The 18,899-nt window shown below is 40.0% G+C and overlaps 1 protein-coding gene across 1 annotated transcript in view; it reads right to left on the bottom strand.

Moving 5' to 3' along the window:
• The window catches only part of sema4ba (sema domain, immunoglobulin domain (Ig), transmembrane domain (TM) and short cytoplasmic domain, (semaphorin) 4Ba), a 34,850-nt gene extending 17,872 nt beyond the window's left edge, over positions 1–16,978 (bottom strand). Inside the window, exons 1-2 of the mRNA XM_041226861.1 lie at positions 16,831–16,978; positions 2,326–2,711 (exon numbers count right to left, since the gene is read on the bottom strand). Coding sequence (XP_041082795.1) covers positions 2,326–2,446 — 121 coding nt within the window. The 5' untranslated portion in view covers positions 2,447–2,711; positions 16,831–16,978. The remainder of the gene's footprint in view (positions 1–2,325; positions 2,712–16,830) is intronic.
• Positions 16,979–18,899: the final 1,921 nt, after the last annotated feature.

Genomic DNA, 18,899 nt, shown 5'->3' with positions numbered 1-18,899 from the left:
CACCATTTATTGCATGACTTGTGTGTTTTCTTAAGTGCTCTATCGAGATGATGCTGTGAAGTCATTGTGTGCGTTGGCAGAGATAAGATAAAAATCATCTCCCAGAGGAACAAGCACAAGCAGGCATGCTACCTGAGCATCAGAGGCCAACTTGGATTCTATCAGGGCTTAATACACACATAATCACCCAGGAGAGGGGTTGGAACTCAAGCTGTGCATCTGTCTTACTTACATCTACTGGCAGCATACCCAGTCTCTGTGTGTGGGTGTCTCTGTATGTTTGCATGTGTGGCGTTGTGATTTATACACGTCATGAAATTGCATCAGCCACAGCGAAGTTGATACACAGAAAGTTAATTAGTTAGACAAAGCAGAGTACTGTATGTTAGCCTGTGACTCAAATTGAATTTATTTATTTTTATTTAGATGGGCGAATACAAGGCCTTTTTTGTAATCTGAACTTACAGATTCCCAAATTTGTTACTCCCTGTAAAAAGAAAGTGTCCAATGAAACCATTATTAGCACATTAACAATTACAGACTGTACAGGTCACACTTGAGAAACAGTCACAGCTAATATTTTAATCAACTGTTCACTATTGTTTTCAAATGCACTGAAGACAATAGAATCATAACGAAGAATTGCTCTTAACATGTTAAAACCTACCAATCAAACTGCAGGCGAAGACAAATACAAGTGACTCTTCATTAGGTGCTGCTAAAACCATGAAGGTAAGCTGTGATAATAAATACAATGAAACAAAAATGCAGTGAGATTACAAATAGATACACGCTAAGCCAGAATGGAGCTGGACATTTTCGATTTGACAGACTGTGCTATTCACCAGAGCAAGTGCCAATCTTCGCAACTTGCCTGGCTCTAAGTGCTGCACTAATTCCAAAAACTGTTGAACTTGTTTGCGTGGCTGAGCTGCACATCACACAAAGAGCTGTCAGGGCTTTGGAAATTCCCACTATTTATAAATAAAGGTGCCAGTAAACCTACAGCTTCTGTTAAGGTTTTTATAGAGCTACTTCCTTCTTCTTTAATTACCTGCAAATTTCCCAGAAATTAAAAGCATCTGGAAGACAGCTGGAGCTGAAATCGGGTATTCCAACTCCAAGTGTTTAATAGAATAGATCACATACCAACCGTGAAGATAACAGAATTTACCAGCCGCCCAGAGGACCTAACATGTGCTGGCCGAGACAGTGCCTGCTACATTCTAAATGTTACACAGTCTGGACGATTTGAAATCTTTTTTTGATTTCCTTAAAAGGTAACCGTGAATTACACCCCTCTTAGTTAACGAAACAGCTGGCAGTTAAAACTCCACCCCCTTGCGTGATCCTAAACCCTTGTCTGTTGTAGGGCTGTGAGGACATGCTGTGGCTTGCGCAAAGAAACAAATACAAAGTTGGACCTAGGCTGGCTGGCATGCCCCTGCTATCAATGTACTATGTATCAACACCCAGAGGCTGCTGGAGTGAGTGAGGAAACATCAAGCCCTCCGAAGCCCACTGGGGGGAGAAGAGTTAGCAGCACCTAAAATACACCAGGCTACCTTAAGCTGCTTTTATTTATAGATCAAAAACACTGGAAACTCAGTCTCTGTTACAAAGTTTGTCAGATAACACTCACTCACACACACACACACACACACACACACACACACACACACACATACAAAAGTTTATTACGGCTGTGCTGTTTCCAAAAGAACAAAAATAAATGGCGTTGTTCCTTCCTTTCTGGTGATAACACTCCTCAGGAAAGAGCAGGTAAATGCCTAGGACCAAATACACTGACTGTCTTGTAGAGACATCTCTTTATTTTAAAACTCAGCCAACCCTAATTGAATCGGCAACAAACATAAATGATGTTGAATAAGTCAGATGGTGAATGAATGTTATGGGTTAACTATTGTTTTAAACAGCTCATCAATATTATTTAAACAACATCTTTATTCCTTTTATTAGTTCATGTCTTATTATCTTTTCTAGGATCGGCTTAGGTTTAAGAGGCAGTAACTTTAAAAGCCACTCACCAAAACAACGACACAATCCTATGTATGTATTACATACAAAAGAACAGGCTAGCAAGAAGATACTATAGGAATCCAAAGTATTTCAGAGTTTGTAAAGACTTTAATAATGTAAGGATTGTAATCTGCCCAGCCTTTTTCATTGTATGACACTGAAACAGAACACCGGGGTACTTATCATTCTCCCCCCAGCCTGTTTTGGGGCACACAGAATTGTAAGCATGCATCTCTCTGCGTAGTTTAGCAGCGTGCCAGGGGTTATGAATGCAACTTTACTTACTGTACTGAAAGCTGATCCGTGGAGTGACATCATCCTCATTTGTGGAAGCTGCTTGAATAGAGCCAGCCGCACACATTGCTCCAGCTAATAGCAAAAGATAATCCACAGCGATTGTCCTCATGGTTACAGAAGCCTGGCAGCAACTTATATTAAAAATCTCTTAAGGTTGAGTCGCATTCATAGAAGCTTTCCCCTGCAACTGAATAACTGCAGTTGTGTAATCCCAGGGAGATGCTTTCAGAACTCCGGGAATCTTGGGACGTTCCTGTGAAAGCAATGGCTTGGCTTGGAGTTGGTGTTTTGCAAATCAGCATTCATCTCCCTGGAAAACCAGTTCTCACAAGCCTGACCAGATCGATGCAGGTTTCGGGGCTTCTTCTGGAAATCTGAAAAAAGATGAGACACCCATAGGTTAATATAAACTGCAGTATAGGCAAGAGCAGCAGCTAGACCGTGCTGGATCAGTGCATTTTACAAGAGCACATCCTACACAAAACAAAAACAAAGAGCAGGTAATATCAGCCTCCAGAGACTAATACAGCAACAGCTCAATCATTCATTCATACATTTACTATAGTTGTTTTTAATCTACAGTCACTTTTTATTATTTGATCTTGACATTGCAAGACGGAGCACATGTACTACACATCAACATACATGTATAATTAATAAGAATAATCAGTATAACTACACTTCAGACTGAAAGATCAATATCCGCTAGATAAGAGAAGGGTTTGAAATCATGAACTAACCAGGAAAAAGTGAACCTGGGTCTCCGGAAGCTTATGTGACGCAAACATAAGGTTGACGCAGAGGCCAAGATTATTAGCACAGTAGCCTTTTGTCAGGCTTCAGCACGGCTTTTATTCATATGCCAGTCCTCCCATTGAGAGCGAATAACTGAGCCCAGTATTAACAAAGACAGAAAGAGACATAGCCCACACACTCGACCAAAAAGAATTCCACTCCCAAGCTACTGTTTTCATTTGCAAAAACAAAGCCAGGATGAGCTCACTCCTCTGGGTTCCTCAATAAAAGAAGCAAGTTAAATCCCTGTGATAGTGGAGCTTATTGCAGTGTCCTGAGAGTACAAGTCCGTGCTATGCAGACAAACCCACATGAAGCTGAAGTTTAAACCATTTCAGGAGCGAATCTGGTTCCAGTCTACTGCAGACCCAGACCCGATGGAACCGCCTGGAACTCCTGCAGCAGGTTCTCCGCAGAACCACATTCTGCATCACAAATAAAATCATCAGGCACTGCAGTTAGAGATAACCGAGTGAGTCACTGAGCAATACCCAATGCAGTCTGCGCTTCAAACAGGCTAATTGGACAAATAAAATAAGGTCATTAAAACGGACCGTCAACCTGTAACCCTTAACCTGTTAACCTTAACTGATAAACCTAGAGACTTTCACATACACAGGGCAATGCCACCAGTATCTTTTCCTAGTGTACAATTGTATTGCATTTTCCAAATATGGTGGTTGTAATTGGAACCATGTGAGCAAAACACTAGCGGCAATTTAAGTAATTACAATGAGCTGCTGTGTCCTTTTGTCTCATGCAATGAATTACAGAAAGCATTTACCAGCAAGCATGCTTACCTGCATAAACCAAAACTGGCAAAAGACCAACACAAATCTCTCAAAATCATTTGCAGTTGTATTGCTTTATTTAAATAACATACACATTTCAGATACGTACAGTGCATCTCCTTATGACGAAAGAAAAGAAGAAAACAATATATAATTTAGACACAGATTTACCATCTGTTCCCACATTCAAAGTTGTTAAACTCTGTGTTAGTGAAATTGCTTAGAATAAATATTATATAGAGGTCAGCATCACTGGAATAATCACAGTCAGGGGTAACTCATTTAAAGTAATTCTGGAGTTTGTTAATGCACACACTCTTTACCACACACAAAGTACAGCACACAAATGAATACAGGCTGCACACACAGCACTGGTTCAATTGGGATTTTGCATGTTGTCAGTTGGTATAAATGCACTGGTAATTTAAAGAGAATTTAAGGATGTCTGGTAACTTTATAAATTCTTAAAAGAGTAATTCTCAAGAGGTGCTTCCACCTTGAAAAGCATCAGCAATGATAAGGCAAATCGCTATAGCTGATATCAGACCTAAATTGTACATCTGGCAGAGAACTTTAAAGATCTAAATGGAACGGGACGTCTCTCAGACTCAGATCTATATTAATTCAATTGACTCTGACAAAGACATCGATCAGATGCAGCCCTACAGAACTCATAAGAGATTTCTATTACAGTCATATCTGAATTCTGAGATTTTAAATACAGTCGTTGGTCCGTCCTTTGTATTTAAGGAGTCAACACCAAAATGCCACTCTTGATTACCTAGTCTTGACTTCCACATGCATCTTTATATCTCAATTTCTCCATTTCTTTCATGCATGCTCTGACCCTGGGGACAGTTATTCTCCAGGATGAAAGACATTCCTTATGACCACTGTGACCTTGCCCGCCAAGGTCTCCTGTGCTGTACATTTTACTGAGAAACCAAACAGGTGCATTGCGTGATCCAGCAGATAAATGTCTGTGACTGCAAGGATCTGTTCATTTTAACAGCTGCTCTTGTTGGTTGTTTTCTAAGCTGCTAAGGCAGTACTATCAGTCTCCTTGCAGGACTGCACTGCCCTGGCTAAACGATACAAAACACGCAGAATGTAATATATTACTAATAAAGATGATATACAGTATGTGTCATCTTAGGCAAAAGCAAATATGAAAGTAGAACTGATCTTGAGACAGTAATAAACAATAGTTCAATGGAAGGGTGTGTAAATTGATTATCCAGACGTATGTGGCTTCAGGAAAAACTTGACCTGGGAGTACTGGTGTGATTCTAATATTTCTTGTTATCTGGATATTGCTTGACTACAGGCTTAGATGAGCTGTATAATCCTTTGAGTTCATACACAGACAATAAAAAGCATGACCTAGAAGGCAGCTAGAATTCATGGATTACTGAAAATCTTCCTAATCACATTTACGGTAGTTACCAATTTCACACCAGCGCAGGCTGGAAACAGCCAAAACATGATGGAGGCACCACAGGGATTAGTGAGGATTTATTTCATTCTAAAGCGATCTCTGTAGCCACCAGTAACCAGTACATCTTGATTATGTTTGTATTCTTGCTTCTTGCTCTTGGAATTCTGACCGTTCTTCTCTGAGGTCGCAGTTCACATTATTGGGTGGAGTGAATTTCACTCAAAAGGTCTGTGGCATCTTCATGCACTCATTGGATCTGCTCACTGAAACTCTTTTTAATATCTGCAACCCTGGGGGATCACTATGTCTCAAGCATGCCCTATTTCTAATATCTATCTGTTCAGTAAGCAATCTGGCATGCACTGGCAAAGGTCCTAGACACCAACACGTTGCCTAGAGGCAGGACTCTAAGCATCAATAGGCAGTTTTGTAAGAAGCAAGTTTAGCTGAACTCCCATTGTGACAGACAGATGCCACTGTCTGATAGACTCATTTACAGGGACAATTAATCCTGCTGCGATGCAGCATGAATGAAGAAAGTGAAAGTTTACACAAGATCTGTACGTGCAGGTAAAGTTAGCAAAGTGTATCGCTCATTTCCTTATGAACAAAGATCCTTGTCTGAATGCAGGATATAACAGCATTGTTAAATTACTAAAAAGAATACTGAAATCATCCCTCACAACAAGGATTCATTCATTACATTTAAATTACACAACAGGGCACTGATGGAATATCACTTTACCTATTTCAAACTTTCGTGTACACGTGTGGATGAATCAGCACAAAATTATCTTCTGTGAATCAATAGCCAGCATGTGAGAGGAGAAACAATGTCTCAAACACAATTAATTCCTTTCACACGCTTGCATTACAGTCATAGTACAGTATCTTTATGTCATTTAACAGCACTAGGTTTCACTGTTAATCAGAAGCATGTGGTAATACATGGCACCTGTGGGAGTTAACATTGCAGTCATGACCAGGATTTCAATTGGGTTCATTGACTTTTACTGTAGGTACCACAATTCAGGTCTGCCGGTTCTTAGTCAGTTCTGACTCCATCGTTTTATGTTTGTTTGTCTGGTGCTAAAAGTCACAAAACAAAGTGTGTTTCTTGAACTAAAAATGCTTGTTCTCTCAAGGTCTCAGAAATCTTCTAAATAGGTTAAGTTGTTTTTTGTAATGCTTTGATTTCCCAGAAGGGTGCTTCGAAGAAGGTTTTGCTCAGGAACCTACGATACACTGAAACAGACGATGAGTCTTTTAAACTAACAAATTATTCCTAGGAACTGAGTCTTTGACAAGAGTGTACTTTACTGAGTCATCATAACTCACACTCCAGTCCTGTAGTAATCTGCGGGATCACGTTTAAAATTCTCCACGCACAGACAAGGCTTGTTAAATGATTTAAGGCTGTGTTATAAATAAACTGGAGGCTACATTAACATGGAACAAACAGTAAGCAAAAGGAACAGAACTTCGGGTTCATTTTACCTTCCGCAAGCAATTTCCCCTTTTTAAAATTTTTTTTTTTGCTGCTTTGTACAATATATTGCGAATTGCAGAATGCACAGAAACTACAGTCTCTTGTTCTGGTGCTGTCAGACAACCTCCAGTTTCTTTCTGACACAGAACTTCTCATTTCTTGCAGATTTAAGATGATGTTGTACCACAGATTGAATAGAAAATACAAACTGTAGAAACGTTTACTAATCCAATTCCTGTTCTAATTGTCTTAATAACTGATAACACGCCCAGATTAGTTGGAAATGCTGTAGGTGGGAGGCATTATTTCTTTCTCTCTTTTTTTTAATGCCAGTGTTCCATATATCTGACTAAACCATGCTTCATTACCCTGTCACAAGTAATCCCTCTTCCCAGTCTATGCTGAATGATATTTTTCTGCCTGGAGCAGGCTCCCTGGGCTACATTGCAACCTCACCCCCCACCTCCCTGCTACATGCTAATTCATCGTTTACGTTAGTGCCTCAGATATATAAGAATACAGGGCTGCACTCTGAAATGTTTCATGGCTGGGGGTTGGTGGTTCAGTGGATTACTCTTAAAACCAAAGTGCCTATAATTGCCAGTGAGATTTAGCTCTCCATGCTTTCAACTCATCTGTTTGCAGCCATCTTCTGAGCTGTGACGTGACAGAGAGGAGAGAGTCCTCACTTCAAAAGGAAACCCAGCAGATAGCCTTGGCTGCTCATTCATTGCCGGTTTAATAATGTGTGATTCGTTCAGTTAATGTGTCTCAAAGGGCACATGTACTGTATCTGCTGCAGAAATTGAAAGGTCTCAGGCAGTCAACTACAGAGGATTTCATTAGTGATGTTAAGTATCCTGTTGGAAACCGTGCTCCTCTATGCCTCAGCAAGGATAGGCAAGTGCTACGTGTCCTTTATAACTAGGCAGAACTTTTTTGCTTTTTGAAGTGTAATGCAGCAGCACCGTGGTTAACACCAAACACATTCCAGGAGGGAAAAATAAGATGAAGTCAAGACGAGCTCCATTTAAAAAAGAACAAAACCTTCAACTGCAATAACACCTGGAAGCAATCTGTAGCCATACAGGAACAAGACTGTAGGCTTCATAATTACCATGCCATCAGCAACTGAAAATACTGCCATCTGCTCAAAAGCCTGCTGAAAAGTTGATTGGTAAAAAGCATCCCAAAGTGGGATCCTGGTCCTTTGCCATGCTTTGCTCTAATTGGATGCAGGCAAACTGGAAAATCTCCAGTATTCCCAATACCAGCCACGCCGGCTTAGGGAGAAATTCCCTGTTGGCACTCACTGGTTTATCTTATCATAAGTAATGCCCCATTTATTTTTAACTACCTTCTTGGGTGAACTGTTCTGAGCTGGAATTACTTCCATGTGCTGTTTCAGAGATCGTTGAATTTACAAATTAGAATGGGGGGCCTCAAGTGACATGGCAAGATGCTTCTTCCTTAGCTGCAGTTATTTGCTTGTTATCGACGAGGAGGCTTATTATTTGCAGCCCGGATAAATATTTTTCAAAGTAATCTTCATTTGTCAACATCTTTCCACAAGATAAAACCATGCATTTCACAAGTCTCACAATACCTGTCTGCGCTTTACCGCACTGCTGTGCCTTCACTGCGGTACTTTTATAAAGGAGATACTTGGGTACACTGTATATGATACAGTGCTCCCTGAATGAGACCCTGAGGCATTTACAAAACATTAACACTGCAGGAAACGTTGCTAAAAACAACCAACATCTGTGTAACAGCAGCCTCTTTAATGCCTTTGCTTGCTTGTGATGCAGACCAAAACAACCATCTTTAAATCTGCCAAGGCTCTGTTTGATTCTTCTGTATGAAACTGAATTATTATGAGTGTGTCGTCTTGTGTTGATTGACACCATGCAGGTACAACCATATTTTTTATTACTGTTGCCCACTTGGGTTCCCAGCAAATTCTCTACCAACTCAGAACAGTGGAACCCATCATTAAAGTCAAAAACAATACACCATTTCAGCGAGTTTAAGAAAATCAATACAATTAATAAATAAGAATACAAAAAAATAACAATAGAACCATTCTACAAGATAATAGAAATCAATTTCCCTCAAAAACTAAAAAAAAATAAAAGACAAGTTATTTCATGTGGAATTATATAAAACAAAAAACATGGGGTTCTTTATGAATCACAAATGTTTTTGCATGTTTCATGCGGGGTTGTTTTGTGCATGTTTATGAAAGAACATACCCCAGTATATACAGCAAATATTATTGAAAATATAATGCAAGAGTAAAAAATACACATTTCCTGTTGTTTGTGTTGGAAAAAAAAAACATCAGCTAAAAATAATTTGTTTTCTTCCCCGAAACAATGATCCATTTCAGAATCCCATGCAGTGCTGTCCTGCAACTATTCAAGCACCACATATTTCAGAATCCCATGCAGTGCTGTCCCCATACAGAATGACAGTAGTATTGATTTTTAGTGAAGAGAATAAACCGCCTGTCACAAGGAAAGAACCTGGGGATTTGTACTTGTCATCCCCTCCTAGCTCATAAAAGCCAACATGTTCCAATAAACTTGTTCCTCAGGCGCTCAAACCAAGATTAATCCCTGAAGTCCACAAGAAGAACTTGGACGCAGAGCAGGGAGAGGCTGTCTTCCATTTACTGAAGTGCCACCATGACAGTACTCCCCGAACGCTAACGCTTGCTGGCTTTTAAAAATAGAATTAAAATAGAGCCCTTAAGATACATTTCAAAATGAGAGAAAGTACAGAAACTTCTTACATCATATAGAACATGTAATGGGATATTGAACAGGCAAGAAATTATACATCATTAAAGCACAGATGATATAAAGCATCCATTTAATTTACAAAGGAAAACAGATTGCTAATTAAGTATATGGTGCTCCGGGTTTGGTCAAAGTTTCTCTCCAGCTGACAAGCAAACTGCTCTGTGTGAAAGAGGTTCAAATATCTGTCAAGAATCACGTTACTACTGGGACTTCAGCCGAGAAAGAGTAACCAATCAGATGGATCAATGGCAATTTGGGTTGCTTGGTGAGGTAGGCGGCGTTTGTACAGAAGAGATGCGATGGAGGGATCTATTTCATTAACACAGGCTGCTGTCGCTCTCATCTCCACCCCATATGAAATTAAGTCGGGTTTAAGATAAGTGTTCAAAAGATCATTTCTCTTAGAAAAGTTTGTGCTAGTGAAGAAACAATTTGCAGCCTAGTGATGCACAGAGGGAGATGATCTGCGTAAATATGTGGGTGTCTCGTAATGAGAAACAGACCTACACCTGAGACACACCAGGATGGATCATAATTTGCTTCCTGTAACATTTCAGCATTACTAAAAGAAGCATCAGTCCCAATAAAATGATGGCAGTGACAAGAATGCAAGTTCATTGTAATTTGAAATTCTTTAACATGCATAGACTGACAACAGCTATCTTTTTTCTTTACTATATCACATATCCCTCAACTTAAGGAGAAGGTGATGGTAAATATGGTCCTTCAACTTCCAATCCCTTTTTACCCACCTCATTAGTCACTCAAACACAAGCAGAGGGACGCTGCATCAGCCACCCCGGGAATGTTTGTGTATCTGCAGTGTACTTTGTTTGTATTGCAGGCGTTGTACAGTAGATCTTGAGGTGCATACAAAAAGGGTTGCTTACACTCTTTAGAAACAAGTATTATGCTAGAGTTATTATTTCAAATGGGCTTGCTGGTTGTTACATCATGAAAGTTACAATGATTCAGTTACCGATATGAACCCATGGGATCTCAATGACTTGTGTAGTGATATCACTGCCTCTTCCCACACGAACCACAATTAAAGAGTTGCACTGTCGACCCAGTTTGCATCACCCCGTCAATATCGCTGTCAATCCCTGTGTCTGTGTTTGGAACACCAGTATTTCTAAACCTCATCAGTATGGTAGACAGACTGTGTACTGTTCTTGAAAGCATTGTCAAAATAAAACATGATCGTTAGTTGCATACTGTAGCATACAAGGTTTTCTCTTAAAATTATGTGTTGCTGCAATTCTTTTTATTTCCCCCCAGAGTGTAATTCATGCAAACTCATTGCAGTGATTGGCAGCATTAGCTGATTTGCAGGACTTGCAAGTTTCTGAGTCACAAGGAGGTCTCGGTTATAAAGCAGCGACTGACAGATGCAGAGGCATGAAACTCGGCTTTCAATTATCTCCTAAAATTGCCAGTTAATAGAAATTCATTAGACATCACAAATGCTATGAACTCTGCTAACAGCGCATACTGTTATATTGAAAAAATATCCCAAACCTTTCTGTCTTTTTTCCCCTCTTTCTCAGGGACTGAATTTTGAAGAAGAGGTGAGGGTGCTGTCTGTGCTTGTAATTGAACCTGAATTTCTACGCATTTACAAATGCACTGTTATCTTCCCTAGACTGCACAGTGTTCCTTATATGGCAATGGAAATTGGTATAAAATCTCTTCTGCCAAACCCAATGTGTTTTCTGGTTACTGTCGTGTTTAAAAGCCAGAAAGCCTTGTATATACAAAGTGGTCTGTCTGTTAGAGGAAGGTCCCAGTGCCATTAAGATGCTGCTTCTTTGGCTAACGCACACTCCAGTTAGCCATTGCCTTCACATAGATCTGTGCTGTCAATTAAAAGAGAACAAACTTCCCGTGTCAAGTTGTAGGCCACAAGGCTTCAGCAGGGCAAGCGAGATGAATCAGCTAGTTGCTGGAGGATATCTGTGATGTGTTGGTGAACGCTGTGTCTGGCAGTCATAGTTGCTTCTGTTCCTACAGTAGTATCAACTGGAATCAGCTTTGATCAATACTAAAAGATGTGAAATGGCAAGCTGGCCTGTACCCGTTCAGCAATAACAAAGAATTAGGGCTTACTGTGACAAGACCCTGAATCAGTCTGCATTTAGGAATCCGCACAGTGCATGACGAAAGCCTTCTCTTCAAGCGACAGGCTAAGATAAGTCAGAAGCCTGAGCCTCAGACTCCTCATGAAGCAGGCTGTCTTATTTTCCTTTGTGAAAGTGCCTATGAAGTAATCTGAGGGAAAGTTTGCAGCATCAGCAGCAGCTCCTGCTCTCCCTCATTACTCTGCCTGCTAAAAAACTAAAGAAGCATTTTATTAGATTCGAGCGATGCCTCTAGCCTAAATCTTTACAAGCAGGAACGAACCAAAAGAGTATTTTTTTTCACAAATCCATTCAACTAATTCACTTGGAAGGAAATACATCCAATATTGATGCCTTGAGTGGTTTGTATTAAGTTTAAAGCATCTAGATATAGCACTGAAGCCACTGTAGTTATTATTGGAGACTGGGAAACTGGAAAGAGTTCTTGAAGCTGACCCAAACCTTTAAATTAGATAGATCTAACTCCTTCAGCTGCTACCGAGGGCTCTGTGGAATGCTGGCTCTTCTCTGCAGTCAGTACTAGGGAGGAATGTCAACTCTGGGGACAACATCAGACACACTCCGCATGGTTCAAGGTGAGCCTGTTTGTGCCCTACTGCTGTTCTGGTGTCTCCAAAAAAACAAACAACTGAACTACACCAAAATGGGTCAAAGCATAAAAATGTACCAAATTCCCTGAGGTGCAATGAATGCATTTCAAAGCCAGCAAGAGTTGTTGACGACACTCAATACGCTGCAAATGTGTAAAGACACGCTGGGCCCTCCCCAGCACCTGAGCGCATTGTTTCTATGTAAAGGCAGGGCGCACATCGCCAGCAGAGAGTGGGCAGGATCCAGCAAGCCTGCACATGACCCCTGCAGAGCCACAGGCTTCCCAAGTTCAGATATGGAAAAGAGATTAATATACAGGACCAAGCACTAAAGAATAGGGATTGATGATCTAATCATTTTTAGTTTTGTTGTGGCTGTTTTTTGTTTTCCCTCTAAATAATTTCCAAAGACATGCAAGCTGCAGCCATTGAAATATTTAATCAGTTGCCTCAGTGGAATGCAAACGAAGTCCTGCAAAGGCTATTTCTAAAACTCTGTCAAGCGTGTAATAGAGGCATAATAACTAATCTGTGTTCGCTGGCACACAGCAAGCCCCAAACTACTAGCATGAACTGACCAACTCTACTGACTCCATGATGAAAAAGGAACACAGTGTTGTAAAATAAAATAAAATTAAATCTCTTTTTCACTGTAATAGAATGCCTTGCTGAATGATGGTCAGCTTTATTTGGTTCAAATTCCCTTTTCACCCCTTATTTCTGTTCTCATAGTTCAGCTCTGGTTTAAAAGTACACACATGACACTGCAGATAAACAGAGTGAGGATGCCGAAATGAGACTGTCAGATGAGCAAACACAGGGACTGGTGCAATCTGTACACAGAGATGACTGAAGCAACTGACACAAAACAGGACAGCGGTTTTCACATGTTATTGTTCAGGGATAAAAAATCTCTCCAGTTGTAATTACTTTTTTTTTTTCAGTAACTCAATGCTGGTTTGAGGTTTTCTTCATCATGACAAAAAACCCTTATATTGCATTCTGCTGTCTGTCTGTCTCCTGTATACCGCATTGTGTTTGCGCAACAGATACTGACCTAGACTTCCTCTTTATAGCAGATTCATTAGATAGAATTGCATCCGTTGTTTAAAAGCAGCTTCTTGTTCTTCTTTATATTCCTGAAGGTTGGTGCCAGGTCCTGGAGATTTAGTTACTTGACCTTGTCTTTCTGTCTTTAACTAGTATCTTCTCACTCAGGTTAAAAGTGTTTATAATAAGCACATTGACGTACTGTAGCCATGTGTTAAATGTAACAACGTCTACACTGAATGGTTCTGTATTGCAAGAGGCTGCCTTTAATTCCAGTAGCGAACAGAGATTTCCTGGCATAGTTACAACAATCAATTACCAGAGTCTATCCTACACTGACAACCACATACTGCACATAACCCAAACACCTGCAGAGTTTTTGACCCACGAGTTTTGAAGACGGGTAGAGAATTTGCCTGCTTATGAGCTTTCACAGACTGAGAGAACGAGTGCCTGCTTTATATATTGCCTTGGACAGTCACGCAGGGCCTGTGTTTTTCTATTTGCGTAATATTCTTCTATTGGCTCACAGAGAACTCTGGGGAGATTGGCTCCTCCAACATGCTGACATTTTGGCTTGTGAAATCCAGGCACGTAGAAAACAAACTTATTTTTTCCCCTTCAAGTCTTATCTGCAGCTGTAACTATCTCCGAGTTGTGTGCACGTCTCCCACGCTGCCCTGGCCACTTGGAAGAGCTGAAGAACTTGCTGTGCTTTGCTCTGAGGCCCATCATGTGTGACAGCGAGCAGAGACTGGAACGCATATCAACAGAGCTAACAGATGCCAGCTCTGCACTTGACTAAGGAGACGATGTGGAATCTGATAGAAACAGAAATGGGTATAGAAGACGAGCCTCACCTCTATTGACCGGGCTGTTTGCTTTCACTGCTGTCTAAAGCGTGTTCAGAGGAACCATTCCTTGAAGTTAAAAATCAGTATTCCACCTTCTCTGTGAATATTAAGGAATAGTGAAGAAAAACTTGGAGAAAGATTCTGCAAGCTGATTCTACACCCTGAGAACACTTGCAGGGCACCTTAATACATACATTTACTGGGACACTTAAAAACTGGACCTCAGGGACTCGCTCTGGTATCAGCAAGGCGAAACGACATCTGGCCTGCATCCAAGGAAAAAGGCATTTCCCACATCATGGCACAGAGACCAACAGGGAATATGGAGAAGACCGAGTGCTATTTCCAGAAGGAGGAAGTCTGTAAAAAACTAATTCCCATCATCAAATACACAGTCATTTGTTTCGTAATGTTCTTTAACCTCAAGACCTCTAGCTGAGTGCACTTACCCAGCATTAATAAACACAAGCTAACACATTTATTTTTATTGCAGTTGTTAATGTAGTAGAGCAAGATCACACAGCGTGGTATTTAGATCTGTGATGTTAAGATCATTAAAATAGACCTTCATAGATATATATTATTACCTCCAGAAAAACTCTCCATAATGTAACAAACCCTAGTCTGCATTGCTGTTACCCCTTTAAGAGCTATTTATCTGAATGCCTGTTGTATATTACTGTTGCCCCTTTAAGTGAGCAGGGACCTGAAAGGTTTATGAGAGCTCACTATAGTTTGGCAGATGAAGGGCATGTTCCAGGACACCTGCTTGGCTAGGTTACATTTCTGCATCTTTCAAATAAAGCGTTTAATGTGAGAATGTTTTTGATGAAGCATGCCCTGCCGGTAAATGCGTGGGGCTGCAATGCACGGCTGGCTTCAGGAACACAGTCCCGGGAGACCTGAGATAACGATCAGGATTTGCTCTTCAGGAGAATGGGATTGAATTCCAAAGAGTTTAAACAGTGTTCGGAGAGTGGGGAGCACTGTTGTGAGCCCCATGAAGTACAGAGTGTAATCTTGGAGAAAGGGCACTTAAAGTACCACTTCAAGAATACAAGTGCGGGGGGGATCAGATCTCAGCGTGTTTACATTCCATGTTGCTATAAGAACATCATGTATACTGTATGTTTGACTTCCCTGTGATATGTAAATACTTCTGTTCAGGCTGACTCAATCAATGCTCTCGTCCCCTAGGACCTCATTCTGATACACAAAAGGAATGCTGTGAAAACATGATGCCGTGAGAGATGTTATCCAGCACTGCATCTCTTCTTATCGTTGATCTGTGGAAGATTATCCAGTGGAAGTGCTTTTAAATGTTTACCATCACAGTGGCGTGCAGTTTTGACGTGCAATACATGTTAACAAACACTTTCTATAGATATTAGCAGGGATGCATTTAGTACTAAGGAACTAGTTCCCTTTTAAAATTAAAAGAATTGTTCTGCTGCTCAACAGCAAAGTCAGTGAAGCACCAGCTAGTTGTGAAAGTTCAGTGGCTGAAAGGCATCCACAAACGTGCTTCAGTCGTCAAACAGCATGCCAACCACAGTGAGCAAGCCGCTCATTGTCAGAGTGCCTGCTCACAGGACAGAGATGTCAGCTGTTGTCTTAAACAGATCAGACTCAAAGAAACCACGATAACAAGAAGAGTCACCCATGTGGAATTTTTCTAATTTTACGTTTCAATTAATAAAACACAAAATGTATCATCTTTTCGTTGCCATACAGTCAATAAACAGAAAGTCTGAATATTACATACCGATATTCCCCAAAAAACTCAAAACAACACATGGTGAATTCCTTCAGTCCTCAAAAGTGTCAGCATGATTTAAAATCGAGTCTAACATGTTTACCTGTGTTCAGCTTGTTTGCTGTTTTTTATTTTCCCCAGTATTGTATTCCTGGATTAAGGAAACCTGGGGTATACTTTCCAGTATATCAATTAGAAGATTAAGATTAATTACCTGCATTACCTTTAAACAATGCAGCTCTTTTCATGAGCTCAGAATCCAATCCCTTTATCAAATTATACCAAGCCCTTTCCATCTTTCACCAATGTCATGGCAAACAACCATGACTCACTTTTTACTGCTGAGACAAAGGATACCTGAGGTTAGGGTCAAGATTAGGTTAGGTTTAAGGTTTCAGAAATTGACAAACACCTGTACAGTCCCTACAATAATACACACCAGTCACGCACACTGGCCTTTCTATAATAGATACCTCTTATTTTAGGGAACAATTACTCCCCTATCGGCGGCCTTTGAATTTGAAATAATTTATTTTGTAAGTCATGATGATTTTTGTATTTATTCAATGTTGTGAAGATAGAATCAGGTATATTTCAAGCATTCTTGAAATCCATTTAAGTTAAGAGGAATACCAACAATACTACAGTCAAAAACACACTGCTGCTCTCCCTCTCTCCTTCAGTATTGAACACTCTTGATGCTTCACTAGGCAAGTGCCATGCGTCTCTTTCTGAGAAGTGCTTTAAGGTTTTGTTCTGGGATAATGTCGAACTCCACTTACTTGGTTTATGTTCCTTTCTTCCAAGAAGGTACCTCCATAAGAACCTTGCTAAAAACCTCCAAAGGTTCAGGGAAAAACAGGTTTGAAAAGTCAAGCAATGTAAGCTGTACCAGATCTCTGTACGTCTCTCTAACACACACAGTGGGAGTGATATGATATGCTCTTACTACAAGCACACACACACGCACTGCAAATCATTCAGATGGCCCCTCCCTCTGAGCTCAAGGTCTGTTTGCTCTGATTGCTGGGCTGAAAAGCTTGCACATGAAACACTAATCATCAGCTGAACTACAGTACATATACACAGCTGAGCTACAGTGCATATACACAGCTGAGCTACAGTACATATACACAGCTGAGCTACAGTACATATACACAGCTGAGCTACAGTGCATATACACAGCTGAGCTACAGTGCATATACACAGCTGAGTTACAGTGCATATACACAGCTGAGCTACAGTGCATATACACAGCTGAGCTACAGTGCATATTCTACCTTTTTAAAGTAGTGTAGAAGAAGAAGAACCTAGACTGTTTACTTCTGTTGAATTTCACAGGTTTAACTCAAAGAATAAAACTTTTTTTTGTGTTCCTTTTCTGGACAAACTACAAGTAGAATAAGCAGGTCTCTGAAAGTTAAGGAGCTGACTTTAGACAAGAGAAATAGATTTTAGCTCCTCGGTAAAGTCTGTACAGACCCCAGCGGAGCACGTACTTTGTGAAAGATTATTTGGGAGCTCCATAGATCAGATAACACAAACTGATACCAGCAGTCGGTTTAGCTCTTTTCAAAGTTAGCTGGAATGAATTAAATGCAGTTTAATGTTTATAAAAATGACAGAGTTTGGTTTCTTTAACAATGTCCTATTAATATGCTATTTTTATCTGTTTAAATCAGTTACCCCCACCCTCCATAAGCCTAATTCCTTAGTAATCTTGTATGTGTGTCAAGGTCTTTCAAAACAAAGCTGGCAGTCAGGCTCTTTACAATATTAAAACATATAATGGTGACTAACTTTGAAAGAGTGTTGTTTTTCGAAGTTGAAATTCTGGTTCTCAGAGCACTGGTATAACCGTCTACTGGCAGTTTTTAATAAAGGGTCAATGTTGTAGTTTTACCTCATTCTACAGAACACATAGGCATTGCACGTGCTACAGTAATTTCAGGCCATTTTTATCTCTCTCTTTTGGAGCAGCAATTAAATGTAGCCTTTGAAAATGAACCACACCGTCATTATCTAGGAACTCTGTCAGTTCTTAAATATAATAAAACATAAAAAAGAAAAAAGCTAACAAACTAATATACAGCAGATCAGCTAACAAACTAATATACAGCAGATCAGCTAACAAACTAATATACAGCAGATCAGCTAACAAACTAATATACAGCAGATCAGCTAACAAACTAATATACAGCAGATCAGCTAACAAACTAATATACAGCAGATCAGCTAACAAACTAATATACAGCAGATCAGCTAACAAACTAATATACAGCAGATCAGCTAACAAACTAATATACAGCAGATCAGCTAACAAACTAATATACAGCAGATCAGCTAACAAACTAATATACAGCAGATCAGCTAACAAACTAATATACAGCAGATCAGCTAACAAACTAATATACAGCAGATCAGCTAACAAACTAATATACAGCAGATCAGCTAACAAACTAATATACAGCAGATCAGCTAACAAACTAATATACAGCAGATCAGCTAACAAACTAATATACAGCAGATCAGCTAACAAACTAATATACAGCAGATCAGCTAACAAACTAATATACAGCAGATCAGCTAACAAACTAATAGCACAGCAGATCAGCTAACAAACTAATATACAGCAGATCAGCTAACAAACTAATATACAGCAGATCAGCTAACAAACTAATATACAGCAGATCAGCTAACAAACTAATATACAGCAGATCAGCTAACAAACTAATATACAGCAGATCAGCTAACAAACTAATATACAGCAGATCAGGAAAAAAAAGCTCCCTTGGGGAAACATCCATCAAGCCTCCATTTAACTGTGGAAATGCTTTACCCAGGATATCCT

This window comes from Polyodon spathula, chromosome 24, assembly GCF_017654505.1.
Source record: "Polyodon spathula isolate WHYD16114869_AA chromosome 24, ASM1765450v1, whole genome shotgun sequence".
In the NCBI taxonomy this organism is placed as follows: Eukaryota; Metazoa; Chordata; class Actinopteri; order Acipenseriformes; family Polyodontidae; genus Polyodon; species Polyodon spathula.
This window is presented reverse-complemented; position numbering and strand designations above follow the sequence as displayed.